The sequence below is a fragment of the Carassius carassius genome, chromosome 46, assembly GCF_963082965.1.
Source record: "Carassius carassius chromosome 46, fCarCar2.1, whole genome shotgun sequence".
Lineage (NCBI taxonomy): Eukaryota > Metazoa > Chordata > Actinopteri > Cypriniformes > Cyprinidae > Carassius > Carassius carassius.
The window spans coordinates 9,424,582-9,440,344 of record NC_081800.1 but is presented as its reverse complement, the minus strand read 5'-3'; the positions used below and the strand labels follow the sequence as shown (position 1 = coordinate 9,440,344).

The 15,763-nt window shown below is 36.9% G+C and overlaps 1 protein-coding gene across 2 annotated transcripts; it reads right to left on the bottom strand.

Annotated features, from left to right (window-relative positions):
* Positions 1-8,004: 8,004 nt before the first annotated feature.
* On the bottom strand, positions 8,005-15,535 carry LOC132129701 (microtubule-associated protein RP/EB family member 1-like). 2 transcript variants are annotated; one of them, XM_059541373.1, is made up of 8 exons: positions 15,422-15,535; positions 14,241-14,364; positions 13,812-13,957; positions 13,410-13,608; positions 12,586-12,636; positions 11,544-11,650; positions 11,030-11,182; positions 8,005-10,009 (listed from the first exon to the last, which is right to left on the bottom strand). In XM_059541373.1, the coding sequence occupies exons 2-8, from the start codon at positions 14,359-14,361 to the stop codon at positions 9,959-9,961; spliced, it is 828 nt and encodes a 275-aa protein (XP_059397356.1). In that variant the 5' UTR covers positions 14,362-14,364; positions 15,422-15,535; the 3' UTR covers positions 8,005-9,958. The 2 variants fall into 2 exon arrangements, with proteins under 2 accessions (XP_059397356.1, XP_059397357.1); XM_059541374.1 differs by lacking the exon at positions 12,586-12,636.
* Positions 15,536-15,763: the final 228 nt, after the last annotated feature.

Genomic DNA, 15,763 nt, shown 5'->3' with positions numbered 1-15,763 from the left:
GATGGATCCATGCTTTCATGTTCTTTATGCCAAATTCTGACCCTACCATCTGAATGTTGCAGTGGAAATCGAGACTCATCAGACCAGGTAAAGTTTTTCCAATCTTCTATTTTCCAGTTTTGGTGAGCCTGTGTGAATTGTAGCCTCTGTTTCCTGTTCATAGCTGACAGGAACGACACCCGGTGTTGTTTTCTGCTGCTGTAGCTCATCTGCTTCAGGGTTCGATGTGTTGTGTGTTCAGAGATGGTTTTCTGCATACCTTGGTTGTAATGAGTGGTTATGTGAGTTACTGTTGCCTTTCTATCATCTCTAACTAGTCTCCCTATTCTTCTCTGACATCAACAAGGCATTTTCTTCCACACAACTGCCACTCTCTGGATATCTTCTCTTTTTCAAACTATTCTCTGTAAACCCTAGAGATGGTTGTACGTGAAAATCCCAGTAGATCAGCAATTTTTGAAATACTCAGACCAGCTCGTCTGGTACCAACAACCATTCCACGTTCAAAGTCACTTAAATCCCCTTTCTTCCCCGTTCTGATGTTCGGTTTGAACTTCAGCGTGTCTTCAACACATCTAGATGCCCAAATGCATTGAGATCAGGGGCGTCGGACTGGGGGTAAAACCAGTACTGATTACCAGGGCCCCAAAGAAAGAGAGGGCCCTTTAAAGGTCTGTAATATATTTTTTTTGGGGGGGGGGGGGGGGGGGGGTCATTAGGACTGCCTCTGCATAGGGCCCGGGATCTTGTGCAGCGCCCCTGATTGAGATACTGCCATGTGATTGGCTGATTAGCTATTTGTGTTACAAAGCAATTGAACAGGTGTAACTAATAAAGTATGTATGAATGAATGTGTATAGAGTGGACATAAATACAACATAAATCTAAAGTATTTTACCAGTTTTTGGAAGGCTTTTTTTTGTAGTTTTACAAATAGCTCATCTAATAGAAAGATCATCTTGTTTGTTTCAATAATATAGGTCTACTGTAGATGGGCTGCTTATGGATGGGCTTTATCTTAATCTACGTCCTTAAAAAACTCTCAAAGCCTACTGATACTTTAAAAGGATATTTTATTGCAACACAATACATTTTTTTGCAAAGGTTAAAAAGTTTCCAATCAGTGCAGTATAAATGAAAGGTTACAACAGAAGAGTAACATTTGTAATAGTGAGCAGCAACACACACACACACACACACACACACAATTATTCACACTCATATACAGTCCAGGAAGTTCATTTTTATTTGCTGCAGAATAATAAGCTATAATAATTTGGTCAAAATGAAAACTCTGTCATCATTTAATCATCCTCATGTCATTTCAGACTTGTATGACTTGATTTTTTTCGGTGGAACATGAAAAGGCAGGATGTCCAGACCTAGATAAGTTCAGAGGAAGCCGTGTTGTGTCTAAAACACAGTTTTGATGTGGCATCTTCATATACTTCACACACAGACGTGACCAGACAGGTCTGATCTTACCCGTTGTTTCTGTGGAACTGTGGTTCTTAGTTCTTTTTCTCCTGTCCAAGCTGCTCTGTTCAGGCCGAGCCAAATCAATGCTTGTGTGCACATGAGAGATGGAGAAAACTGCATTTTCAGTGATTCTTGACCATGCAAAACTCTTTATTGTGTGTGCTTTTTTAGATTATTGGCCTAAATCAAATTAATAGGACAGGAAGTTTTTGCCTTAGAGTGAAAAATAAAACCAGCATCTGTAAGCTAAAGTTTATAAGAAATATGATATAAAGTCTCAATTATAATTATAATTATAATTACAAGCTGAAGTCACATTTACACATTATTATATAATTGAGATATGAAAATACTAATATGAGATATAAAGTTGCAATTATGAGACAAAGACAATTTTGAGAAAAGTCACAATGTTGACTTCGTAATTTAGAAAGTTGCAGATATGAAGATGATCATGAGAAATGAAGAGATAAGAAGACATGAGAAATCAAATCACAATTATGAGAGTCACAACCCAATTGAGATATTAAGTCTCTACTTTTCAGTTCCAATAAATATAACATTATATAATTGGATTTTATTTCTCATAATAACAATGTGATATAATGATGTGATCTCATTTCTCATAATTGTCTTCATTTTTACGAGAAATAGTCTCAGCTGTGAGAAATAGGTAAATTAAGATATGAAGTCACTATGAGATAAAGTTGCAAACACATGGCAATTGTGAGATATAGATTCTTAAATATGAGAAATTATGTAATTTGATATATAGTCATATTAATACATTATTATATTATATTATTAATTATGATATTTTTATATCATTATTTTCATTATATAATATATTCATAACTATGCTTAATTATATATTTATAACTAGAACTTGTATTGTTTTTACTCTAGTGGAAAGGCACTAAGCCGCTATGATATTCTGATTTCTAATTAGTCTATGAGATTTATTTCAGCTGTGTTTTCTATGTGAGTTTTAACAAACACCAATAATAGATTATGAGATAGTGAGGAGCATGCTGATGTGAAAGAGACAAAATTGTGCCTCCTCCTTCACAAACACACCTCTTGCTCGACGTGCAGACCCCTCAATCCACACGTAAATAATTACAGCAGGATCCCACCACCTCCGCATTAATACAGAGAAAGAGACAGATATCCTGCGCTACACATCCACCAGCACTAACAATAAAGAGCAGAAAAATATATATATATATATGGCCTACAGGCATATAGTTCATATCTAGTTTTATTGTACTGGCATCTCTCTCAGAGGTTATTGTGGATTATTGTCTGACTGGATGGCAAGTTCATACAGGTTTGAAGCATCTTTCACACTGATTTGAACAAAACAGTGTTTCCTCTTGCTCTTCCTCCAGTTTTGTACAGATCACATGCTTTGAAGTTCAGTCTGAATGAAAGGAGAAATTCAGAGCACTAACTGTGGATGAGGAACAAAGAGCCGGAGGTGAGCAGTGAAGCATTTCAGCCAGACAGACGACACTCTACTACAGCGCTTATGATGATGTAAGAGTGTATATCTTACACGGAACACGCACCAGACATGTGATAAACACGGATTTCCACTAGCATGCACACACCTAACAAAGTGATTAGCATTAGTGAGTGATTGGTGTTTTCAGACACAAGATGATAATGTTGAAGGGCTACAGCTCTTTGGTGTCTGAGAGGAAGTCTTTTGTTAGTGGTGTAATGCATAAATTAATAATAATAAATAAAAACGGCTAACTCTTTTCATCCTGCACTCTCATTGAATCACAGCATCACTGGAGCTCCTGATGATCTGTACCACAAAGTATTACGCTGGTAACACAGTGAAGGAAAAAAGAAAAAGAAGGCCTGTTTAAACCAAGGATAATGGTGACACTTTACAACGAGGTTCCATTTGTTAACATTAATTAACATTAATTTGTTAATGTCACCATTTACTAATATATTATCAAAGTCAAAGGTTGTATGTGTTAATATTATCAATGCATTAACCAACATTAACTAATAAACACATAAATGAAATAATAAAATGATTGACTAATAGGGTAAGGTGGTAAACTAGACAATGTACAGCTTAGATATAACATTTGAGTACTGAATTAGCCATAAAATCTTTCCTGAATCCTGATCTCTCTCTCACACACACACACACACACACACACACTCACACCAGTTTACTTTAAAAACACAACATTTTACTGTTTGCATTTCTAGTTCAAGCCTCTTTCTTTAGCTCAAGTATGCAAACCTATTTGCCACATGCGCTGTAATTAATATGTTGTATATTAAAAGTACATCTCATTGCAAGTTTAAGATCTGTCTGTCTTTTTGAGGAAAGGCCTCAGGTGTTTTGTGACCTCTGTAACTGAAGCGAGATAAATAAGCTCTCGTGTCCAGTGGCTCTGACAAAGCACTGACAGACAAGTAAAAAAAGATGGAAGACAGAAAACCCAAAGTGTCTGGAAATAACAGCAAGTCTTTCTGATAAACAGCAGACTTTCAGCAGCTGTGTAACAGAAGTGAGAGACAGAGACTCAACTGAACAGGACAACGACTGCAGCAGGTGAAATCACTTATAACAGTTATCACACACAAGGGTGTTAAATATACAGCGAAAATACAGGTACTCTCTCAAAACCAAAAGCACAACTGGATAAATATAAAACTGTCCACACTGAACCTATGTTGTGATTTACTAAAACCACTGAAAATATTTGTTTCATATTTATAAAGCTGAAATAATATAAAATAGAAATATTTATATTCTAATATAAATTAAATTAAATACTAAAAATAATCTGCAATATTTGGACATTAATGGAGCAAAAGATTTAGTATGAAGATAAATCGTTCCAAGTTGTTTATTTTGTTTAATAATCTTACAAATGTATGAGGTGGCATGAGGGGCCTTTTACCCCACACACTAGGTAAAGGGCACATGGTACTGATTCAAATACTTCCGATGAAATCATGTTTTTATTATTTTTATTTTTTTTTATAATGTCTAAATTTATACTTCTTCAAAACAATCACTTTAGCAAGGTTTGTAATATTTTCTGCTTATTTAGAAAAATAAGAGAATTCATTTTTGTTCAAAAAATATACTGTCATCAAAATATGTTAATATAAAAAAAGTAATTTTAATATGTAATTATTCTGAAAGTACTGGAGGAGATCCAATAATAATTGAATATATATTAACATTAGTAACAAAAAAAATTATATTTGATTATATGATATGATTAATATCATGTTATTAAATATGATGGTTTCATTCTAAACGGGGATTATCTCTATTATGGACACCACAGAAAGTGTTACGCAACGGTTTTGTGCCATCTAGTGGTTTAGAAGAAAATAATATCAAAAGGGGCCTTTAGCCCGTGGTACTCTACTGTATCTCACACACACACACACACACAGTCACTACAGTTGAGAGGAAGAGCAGGAATCTCCCACACACTCTTTAATAATGGACCAGCTCTCCCAAACCTCCTCAACTAATGACTGCGTTAAAGCAGCTCCTAGCAGAGCATGTTCACAACAGCATTGATCACTCCTAGTGCTCATATGTGTCCTAGACTGTAGTGTCAGCCTCAGAGTAAACGTCACGGCCACGGACCGATCACTAAACGTCTGATGCACGTGGTGTGTTGTGTCTTTATGTAGAGGTCTTCACACTCCAAACATGCTTCTTTATTTCACCCTGCTGACACTTTCTGTGGCAGAACTAGTTTTTCATCTAGCAAAAATATTAATAATAATAAGGCTATACGTTTATAATAATAAAAAAATAAAAACTGTTAGTAAACCAAGTGCTATTTTCTGTTGGTCTCAGTTTATTGGAAATATTAATTGAAGTTAAATATCTCATTCCAAATAAAATGTAAGAAATTTCATTTAAGATACTGCACAAATGTTACCCTGCTAAGCATTTTTAACCGAATCTTTGAAGATATACAGGGGCAATACAATTAATTTCAGTCATTCAACTCAAATTTCGAAACTTGTGTATTAAATTCAGTGCACACAGACTGAAGTAGTTTAAGTTTTTGGTTCTTATAATTGTGATGATTTTGGCTCACATTTAACAAAAACCCACCAAATCACAATCTCAACAAATTACAATATTTAATAGGATGAAAAATAAAAACATGTCTTTTTTTCTCCTTTTCCTCTTGACAATAGCCCATAGATTCTCTCTGGGGTTCAGGTCTGGTGAGTTTGCTGGCCAGTCAAGCACACAGGCACCATGGTCATTTAACCAACTTTTGGGTCTTTTGGCAGTGTGGGCAGGTGCCAAATCCTGCTGGAAAATGAAATCAGCATCTTCAAAAAGCTGGTCAGCAGAAGGAAGCATGAAGTGCTCCAAAATGTCTTGGTAAACGGTTGCAGTGACTTTGGTTTTCTAAAAACACAATGGACCAACACCAGCAGATGACATTGCACCCCAAATCATCTCAGACTGTGGAAACTTAACACTAGACTTCAAGCAACTTGGGCTATGAGCTTCTCCACCCTTCTTCCAGACTCTTGGACCCTGGTTTCCAAATGAAATACAAAACTTGCTCTCATCTGAAAAGAAGACTTTGGACCACTGGGCAACAGTCCAGTTCTTCTTCTCCTTAGCCCAGGTAAGACACCTCTGACGTTGTCTGTGGTTCAGCAAATTCCTTGTGTAAATTCAACAATCAGAAACCTCTTTTTTTCTGTGGTACTTAAGGAATTAGATATCTAAAGAACCATCATTACGGAGATTACAAAAAAAAGCTATAAAAATATACTTAAGTTAGTGATTTAACAAGGCCTTTCATTATTTTAATTGTTATGTTATATATATATACACATGTATAGACAAGATGTTAGATAAACTCTGGCCACCCCTGTGGCCACCCCTAGGATGATTTGCAGTGGGTACTATTAATTTAAATGCAGAATGTAAATTCACAATAGTTTAAGAAGTGAAAAAAGGTTTGCAAGGTTTGAAAAAAGATTGCAGATTGGTGCCACCAGAGTAGCTGCCCTTCAACCCTCCCCCTCCCCCGTCCAATCAAAACACAGATTGTGCATGTACATGTGATGTTCTAGACTAGTGCTCATAATCATTTATAGTGCGTTCTTTCACTGGAAATTCTAAATTGAAATTTAGAATGATCAAATTTGTCAATATATGGGACAGAACATTATAGATCTATATAATTTCATATAGTTACTATCACACAAAGAGTGACGTTTTTCTCCAAAAGTCAGCATAATTACAAATGTGATATTGATTTTATACAACAGTTCAATAAAAACAAGAAGTTAATATCAAGAGACTTACCTTTTAGACAACATATTCCCTCACTCAAAAATCATTCCAAACACAGCCACTGTTTTGAGCAACATGATAGTGTTTCGTTCCTGAATGAATCAACCGTTTAAATGATTCGGTTCTACTGCAATCTATTGTAACAGTGACTCGCTGCCATCTACTGGCGGTTTTAATTTCACATTTAAGGTACCTTATCATTTTTTAAATCATTTCAAACATCAGTTTTCAATGTTTTACATTTAAAATATCAAAACACAATTTATTCATCTGTAACTGCAGGTTAAAGTATTCCATGTCCCACAGAGCTGTATAAAACAGTGTGTAAAAACATCTAAATGGCACTTCAGATGCAGCTTCTGTTTTCTCTGCATTGCAAATATAAATTTTGTTGATACTGATTGCATTTGATTGGTAACAGCCCAAATGCAAGTATTTGACTTAAAAGATGGTGCACAATTTTAGAAAAAAAAAAAGCTTAAAAAAAGGTAAAAAAAATACCAGAAATCACAGATTTTGTTTTATTTTAATATTACAAAACCCTTATTATTATTCTTTTCTTTTTTTTGTGTGCCACCCCAAGATTTACTGTGGCCTCATCTGTCCACCCCTATTAAAATTTTCTGGGGGCGCCACTGTTACAACTGTGACGACGAGCGCTTACCAGGATCAACTAAACGCTGGATTTTCAAAAGTATGTGAAATAGTTCATATTTGTGGTATATAATCATTAAAATATGTCCCAGAGTTTTACAGACTAGTTTGTTATTGTGGTGACATTTACACACCCTGGAACGTGCCGCTGAAGCGAAATGAATTGTGATTGGTTGTTTGACATGTCAGTCAAATGGCTTCATGGGCGGGCCTTGGCCAATGAAAGCTGCCATTAACTCCAAACCTTCAGCCGTCAGTCTGAAGGTCTGGCTACGCGAGACTATACCTAGACTGTTAAGAGCTCAACAAGAACAATGAATCAGCGATTTCATCAATTTGAAAACAGTAGAGCATGTAACCAAGGTATACAGGGAAAAGCAACATGTCCAGTGTACAGACTCAAGCAACATTTAAAAGGAGTTATTTTATATTTTTTCCAAACATGCCATACTTGAATCATTCCAGTTCAGATATCTTTACTATTGTTGAAAAATGTGGAAAACTGTAATCACCAGAAATGAAGACACCAACAGAAAGACATGTAAATACGGTTTTATTGTAAGAAATGGACTTCAGTTAAAAATGTGGATCTCTTAACAGCCTGAAAGTACGAAAACAGGGAGAGAGACAGTTTGGTCGTGGTGCGGGGCCCACAATGTACTGAGTACCTTCGCTACAGATTGTTCTTAAAGGCCACAGAGCATTGAAAGAAAGGGAGGAAGGGTCAATCACTGCCTTTAACAGACATTACCAGCTTCCAAACTACTTCCGTCCACATTTTTACTTGCATCCACCTTGTGCCAATATTTAGCAGTTCGGCTTATGTGAAATTACAATGGGATATTTGTCAATGCAAGCCCAGAAATGTGAGTGTCACTTGATTTCCTATTGTCTCCTACTTAGAACAGACCCAGCACTGTTATATTCACCCAACCGCAGCAATATTTCTAATCCAGTGAACCAAAACATCCAGCAAAAAGGCTTTTCTAGCACAAACAGGCAAGTTTTTAAGGGTCAAAGTATAGCACCAATAACAACTCTGATTGCCGGTTTTTGCATGCGCTATTGATGTAAAAATTCAACATTGAGAACTACACACAGAAAAATTCATAGTGATTGAGAATGACCAGTGCACATGCAAACAATGAAGCTACACGTCGTTGAAAGTCAGAGCTGGCACAGTGATCTAAAGTCCGAATTGTGTTGAATCGACAAAAAAAAACAAATGAAGTGAACAAGCATTGCCTGAAAAGGTAACTCGTAGAGATCAAATTCAGAACTCAGGCTTTTAGAAAAGGAGCGAGAAGTAAAACGTTCCTCTAAAAAGCTTATTTAGTTGCTATTTTAGTGTTTTTGCATTTGTATCATCAGCTTGACATGCTTTTGTGGGGAATGGTCTTGAAAGAGTGCAATATTTGAAAATTAAACAAAAAAAGATTTAATGTTCTTGTGTATTTTAAAGATTTATGTCTGAAATAAACATTCTGCTGCTGCTGCTGCTACTACTACTTCAACAAAAATAATTAAAAGATAAAAAAAATTCAATTTAAAACTAATAACTTGAATTACAAACATCTGCCTGCGAATGACAGGACGGAAAGACGCATTAAATATAAGGCAGTAAAAACAGGTAGAAAATGGGCAGTGTTTGCCTTCTTGTAACTCAAATTTTGGCTGAGTCCACCAACGTAGTGGCTACTAACTTCATACATATAATTATTTAAAATGAAAGCAATAAAATTATAATAAAATATTTAAACTCGTGCAACCGTGGCGCCACAGTACATCAGCATCCTGTAGGCCGAAGCGCACGACTGAGTGTTACTACATGCGTCGACTCGAAAACGATGCTTCACAATATCCATAAAACAAAGAGAGAACTCCAGACAGTCTGTATAAGGCACAGTCACTGAGGATAGACTGGAGCGCTGGTGACTGCTACCTGCCTTATGCTAAAGCAAGCACCAATGACTAGAAACTAGGAAGAGAGAGGCTTTTTGAAATGAACTTATGCACGGTTATCATTCCGTCCCTGGGTTTTGTGTCAGTAAGGTACGGTTCTGAATAAGACGTGATCACAGATATGTAACACAGCAGTGAGGGGGAGACGCCACCTATCAATCACTACAGAGAATGTGTCCAAGACGTTTCAGAGACATTTAAAATTAGATAAATACATTTGCAGGTGTCTGAAGTTGCTGAAAGAGGAAAGCAATGTTAGATCATATAGTACAGACAGGAAACGCACTGTTCATCGGAGAGAGATATGGAGTATCGTGGCAGCCAGAGGTCTGAGGGCATTAAAACAGTTCTTTCAACATTAAGTGTGTCTGTGCATGCTTTAGCAGATGCGATGGGGTTCAGTATGAAGTTTGTTTGGGAAAAGTCCAGATGCGTAATATGATGTGTGGATGGCGGGGTAGTGACTGTGCGGAGAGGACAGGAATGAAAAAGGTGAGAGGAGGGTAAAACTGCAGCAAATCACGAGCATTAGAACTCCTCCTGGTCCTCTGACTCAGCGTCTGGTATGACAAATCCCTCCTGAGACAGCAACCCAGAGAGAAAGAGACAGAGAGAGACAGACTGAGTCAACCGATAAGAAAAGTCTTGCCATTTAAAGATTGTTCCAGTTTTCCACAGCAGATGTTGTTAGCCAGGAAACATTCACCAGAACAGCAGTGTGTGAACCACTAGTCAGCCAGTGTTTACAAGTTCAGTAAATTTATCAACAAGACCGTCTAATGTGGATCTGCAACATGTCTACTCACGTTTCCACTTATTTACAGCTTTACCATTGACACCGGTGGCTTTCAATCATGAAACAAATCACAACTGACTACTAATAGATCAATTCACCAATACGATCAGTTTAAAGGGACTGTTCACCTTAAAATGAAAATTGTCATCATTATATTGTCCCAAACCCATTTGGTTTTTATTTGTCTTTTAACCACAAATGGAGATTTATCTAATGAATCCTTAAAGATTTCTGTCCCTCCATTAAAAAGTCAATTTCAGTGAAACTTTGCCGCCTAAAAGTTCACAAGGAGACTGGTAGAAGTCATTAAGCACATCTAAAATGGCAAACAGAAGCTTAAAGATGCTTGCCCTACATCCAAGAACTAATGAGGCTGCATTAGGATTATGCTTTGCTTTATCATATTTGATGAGCTCTGTGTGAAAAAGCAAATTAACTTAAATTCATCACATAAAACGAACATGCCTCTTCAGAAGACTTAATCTGCTTGATTCTTACTTTGACAATGTCTTTATATAGAAGAATCCAAGTTTTGGTGGAATTGACTTTCAGTAAGGTGGCAGAAATCACTCATGTTTGATGAAAATATCTTAATTTATATTCAAGATAAATGTGAGTTTGGAATGGCATGAGGGTGAAAGAATTTTCATTTTTGGGTTAAGTCTAAAATTACACCATATATGAAAAGGTCATGGAATTGATTGGTCAATAAGTGTGGGAACACTGTTAATCACTAATATGGTGTATGTTGAGACGTTCCTCAATGTTCCTCTTTGGTAAGACTGTAGCTGTGTTTGACTCACGTCTGTGGCATAGAGAATATCCACAATCCTCTGCAGGGTGGGGTCTCCTTCACCATCCTTCTCTTGACAGATCAGCTCAATGTTCCTCAGTTTGCCAAAGTAAAAGTCCCGCTCCTTCTCCATGTCCTGGATAGTAGACTTCAAGAGGTTTAACTGAAAGTCACCAAATAAACAGTTTAGTCATAAAGCCCAAAGTACTGTGCTGATGACAAAATTTCCTACTTTCACTGTATGCATGTTGACAAGTGCCAATGATGGGGTTAAAAGATACCCGAAAATCTAGTTTATACAAGTATTACATGTAATTGCTCAACTTCTGGAGAGAAATAGTACAGACACTAGACAATCTTTAAAGACCAAGTTTCAATTTCATGCTATTAAATAGAGTATCCTTTTTTCCACAGGGGAAATCTTTTCCCCCTGCACAATTCCTGATTGCATGGATTCCTATTTAAACAACTTGATTTTGCTCACAAATACTGTGGCCACACCTTATTACAATTTAATAACAAACCTCTTGAATAAGCTCCGCCCTTTCGTCATCACCGCCAGCACCAGGTCTCCGCGCAGAGCTAGGCACCATCTTGGGTGTCACCTTTGCAACCACTGCTCTCTGTGGTGCTGTTGGGAATAAGCAATAAGTAGTAAGAGACCAAAAAATTAGCCTGAAATACAGGAAATATTGATAAGTAGTTAATAACATTCTGACAGTGTATAACAGAACATCACTGGACCTTTTATTGAAATGCACTGAAGTGCATGGAAAAGAAAGTATTTTACTGCAGTGAAGTGAAAGCAACAAGCTGGCAATGAAATCAACATGAAATCAAAATGGACCCATTTACTTCTGGTTTGGCGATGCTCACTTTTTTAAACAATTTAATCAATTCTCAATGAGTTAAGTCAAGCACACCCTGTTTTTCTCCTTGAATATGCAGTTTAATTTGGAAACATATCAGATTATGAAAGCAAGATGGGTTGTGAAGACCATTTCATGCTGCTTTTATGCCGGTCTATAAACATAACCATGACCAGTCTAAAATCATATCAGACTCGTCACAGGTTCCCTTCCCCGAGGAGTTTCAGTCTAGCACCTTCCATGTGGGTGGGTTAGTTCACACTTAAAACCAACGTTGTGGCTTTTAAAAATCATTTAAACATCCAATATACTAGAACGACTGCAACAGGGTCAACTTCTACAGCGACAGCAATCTTATTACATGTGTATTTCTATAGCTGACTCCTCTCATTGTCTATACTGACTAGACTTCAGCGAGCAGATCGTAAACTGAGATTGTTAAGCTATGCTGATTTTTATATTCATTTACTATTTTTAAATCTCTGTACAGCACTTTGGTCAGCTGTTTAATAGGTGTTATATAAATAAATTGAAACTTGAAACTAAAGCGTGAGATGTATCAGAAGAAACGGGACCAGACTGAAACTGCTCCATAAACTGAAGTGTAGCAACTATATTCAAAGTGTTCCACCTTTTGAATCCCCTACAGACACTGAAGACATTTTAAAGCCCCAAAACCCAAGACACATCTTCATACCAATTACAGCAGCAGCTGGCGTGGCAGTCTTAACAGAAGAAGACTGATGGACTGCAGTAAGCCAATGAACACAGATGATGTTTTAGGCAAGTCAAACCGATGGAAAGAACAGAACGATCAGTTCATGTATATCTTACTGAAGAATTCAAGTAAGTGCACAGGAACAATGTAATGCCTGCTGGGTATCAATAAAATGGGAAAATAGAGTATAAAATACACAAACATTCAAGATTTTAAGCTCAGTAAGATTTTAAAGGGATTTTTAGGGATAAGCAAAAGTACCATTATGATGAACAACAGGTATGCTCTGTTGTAAACAAATAAAGCATCAGCTAACAGAGTTTGCTCCTGCACAAACAGCTCTGAGAGTTTGCTCCTGCTTGCCTGAGGCTATGATTTACAGGTAATAATGATGTAAATAATGTTGGGTTTCTTGCACAGACTGATCGTTTTGCTTTATAAGACCTTAATATATAGCAAGGAGCCATAAATCTTAATTCTGTGCTGCCCGATACGCTTTTTTTTTTTACATTTTAAAGTGACAGTAGCTATTGACTTGCATTTACTGAAATCACCAAGGACCTCGCTTTCAGCTGAAAGTCTTCTTTACTGTTCCTGAATGGCATGCAAATTAAGTGCAAACTTTCATTTTCAGGAGAACTATCCCTTTAATTTCTTAAAAAACAAACAGACAAAATCTATATTATTGAACCCAAACTTTTGAATGCATTTTGGGCAGATGTATAAAACATAAAAATCAATGTTTAATCCTAAATTCTGAGATCAAACTACAAGGTGCAAACAATCGGTGCAATGTAACCCACCTGCATTCATGATCTTCCTGGGCTTGCTGAGGGCAGGCATGGAGGGGTTGGGTGCAGGCATGGTGTCCTGGCCCTGTCGCGCTTCCACTGGGTCATAGTCCTTTCCATCATAGTTAGCATCAAAGAACTTCTTAAACCATTGAACAAATTCAAAATTGTCTTGAAATTTGCCCTTCACCAACTTGTCAACGGGGATAATCTGAAGGGGAAAACACACTCAAATAGTATTCTCCAATAATGAAGGCATACTCTAGTGAATATGATTTTTGTGATAAAATGATAAGTGGCTTGTTGCTAAATCTCTAAAAAGTCTCTCAAAACTCTTGTTTTTTTTCATCAACTTGATCAGACAAACACTACTTGTGTGGATAACCTTGAGGGGGGGGAAATTAAGCAACTCACTTTGTCAACACCCATCCTCTTGAAGGCGGCCTGCAATATCTTAAAATTGTGAATGTATTCATGCTCTAACTTTGCACCAAATTTAACTTTCTTCAAAGGTATGCAGCCTGGAAACAGCATGTCCATGAACTGGCAGTAGGCTGCACCTGTAAAGAAAATCAGATTACAAAAGAAATGTGCTTCTATTACTCCAAAACATGCCCATTACCATAACGTGCATATTATTAGAAGCATTGGCTCTGGAAATACTTTTTCATTTTCTAATAAGATTTTTTTTTTTAAAAGACATTGTTAAAGCGATACAAGCCATAAAGCAAGCCAACCAGCAATTTCCTTAAATTTAAAAAATAAAAACCAGTTGACTTTTTTTTACTTCCAGAACCCAGCTGTTGCATTTTATACTATAAAGCAGCATAAATTATAACTTACCTGAACATAAAAGCTCGATCTTGGTAAAGTTCATCTGTAGAGACTCGTTGATCCACGCGAGCATGTCATGGCGACTCAGATTGTCGCTAGTCACTGAAGTGGAATGTACGTTCACAGCCATGTCCTAGAATAAAGCAAGAGATAAACCAGACATCATGAGGAACCATGTGCTGACCTAGACTGGAAATAATAGAGCTGAAACCAGGGCATATACTATTAGGTTAATATTGATGAAGACTAATTAGTAAGACTAATTCTCTCAAAATATCTATTTTACTATAAAGTATGCTCGATTATCATACATCAACCTTGACAGAGTATAAAGAAACAAACACTGCAGTGACGTATTTAACCACATGGATGACTCTTAAGGGAGTGTACCACGGATAATAAATCTCAGATTTCCTCTCTGAACACGGCGTTTGGTTTATGTATATTATGTTCTATGTTCTTGCTTTTAAGAAATAAATAGTCTTTCTAGTCACCAAAAGAACTGTTATCCAACAGAATGAGCACCATGGAGATGTGCCTCTGTGTGAACCCACACTGTGATACACACTATGAAGAAGAACGGATTTGTAATAAATCGTAATGGTATAAAGCCAGCTTAGCAGATGCTGAGAAAGAGACAGCAGTAATGTCAGTCACTTTGTCCGTGCCCTAAACCCTAATAAGCTGCCCTACCAATACGGCATTCTATTCGAAGTCGTTTTAATGTGATTATAATGCGCCTTTGACGCCCAAAGGTCTTTCTTCTCGGGCAGCTCGCAGGGTTTGAGACACAGCCCTTCAAACACACTCCGCCTGAAGCTGCTCATCTACACCCAGGCCTCGCCTTTCCCTCTATAACCCTCATAACAGACGTGCTACCGACACTTATTTCAACAAGGAGGATAAAATTAATATACGCGTTTATTCAAGCCTCAAACACCGGCTTCATAGACCAGAGTACCGAGCGAAATATAAGACAAGCCCAGATAATGCTTTGTCCCATAAAACGTTAGCGGCCGGGGCTAACCGTTCATTTCAGAGCACTCGTTTAAAATAAAACCGTTTCCCATGGGTATGTAACGCTTTTACGACGTTGTCACGACATTAGCTATGTCTCCGTGTCGTTAATTTATTGAAAAGGGAAAGGAAGAATATCTAACGGTATTTGAGATTTCTCAACCGAGTTTTACCTCTTGTTCGCCGGCGCTTCTTTTTCTCAGATCATGCGTCGGTTTGTTCTGTGGGCGGATTGCGTCATCACGTACGGATACGTCGGGGAAATATTTGACAAAATAAGAGTCTTTTCGTCTCATTTCTTTTATTTGGTAATATGTTGAGGGGATTTTATTTATGATAAATTAGGATTTTATAGATGTAAAATAAATATGAATACATTTTTATTAATATATAAGTATCGAAGTATTTAATGTCGAAAGATAGATCCATATATATCCATAATATATAACTGGTCAAATGCGCAAAGAATGTATGGTTATTAAGGGAAGTCATGCTTTAATTTGGGGGCCGATTGT

What these genes read in the sequence shown, in the direction of transcription:
- LOC132129701 (XM_059541373.1), bottom strand. Translation starts at nt 14,361, where the DNA reads ATGGCTGTGAACGTACATTCCACTTCAGTGACTAGCGACAATCTGAGT. An exon ending in GCCAGCTGCTGCTGTAATTG is followed by an intron (nt 11,651 to 12,585) that starts GTATGAAGATGT and finishes TATTCCCAACAG; the next exon opens with CACCACAGAGAGCAGTGGTT. An exon ending in GGGCGGAGCTTATTCAAGAG is followed by an intron (nt 11,183 to 11,543) that starts GTTTGTTATTAA and finishes GGTGACTTTCAG; the next exon opens with TTAAACCTCTTGAAGTCTAC.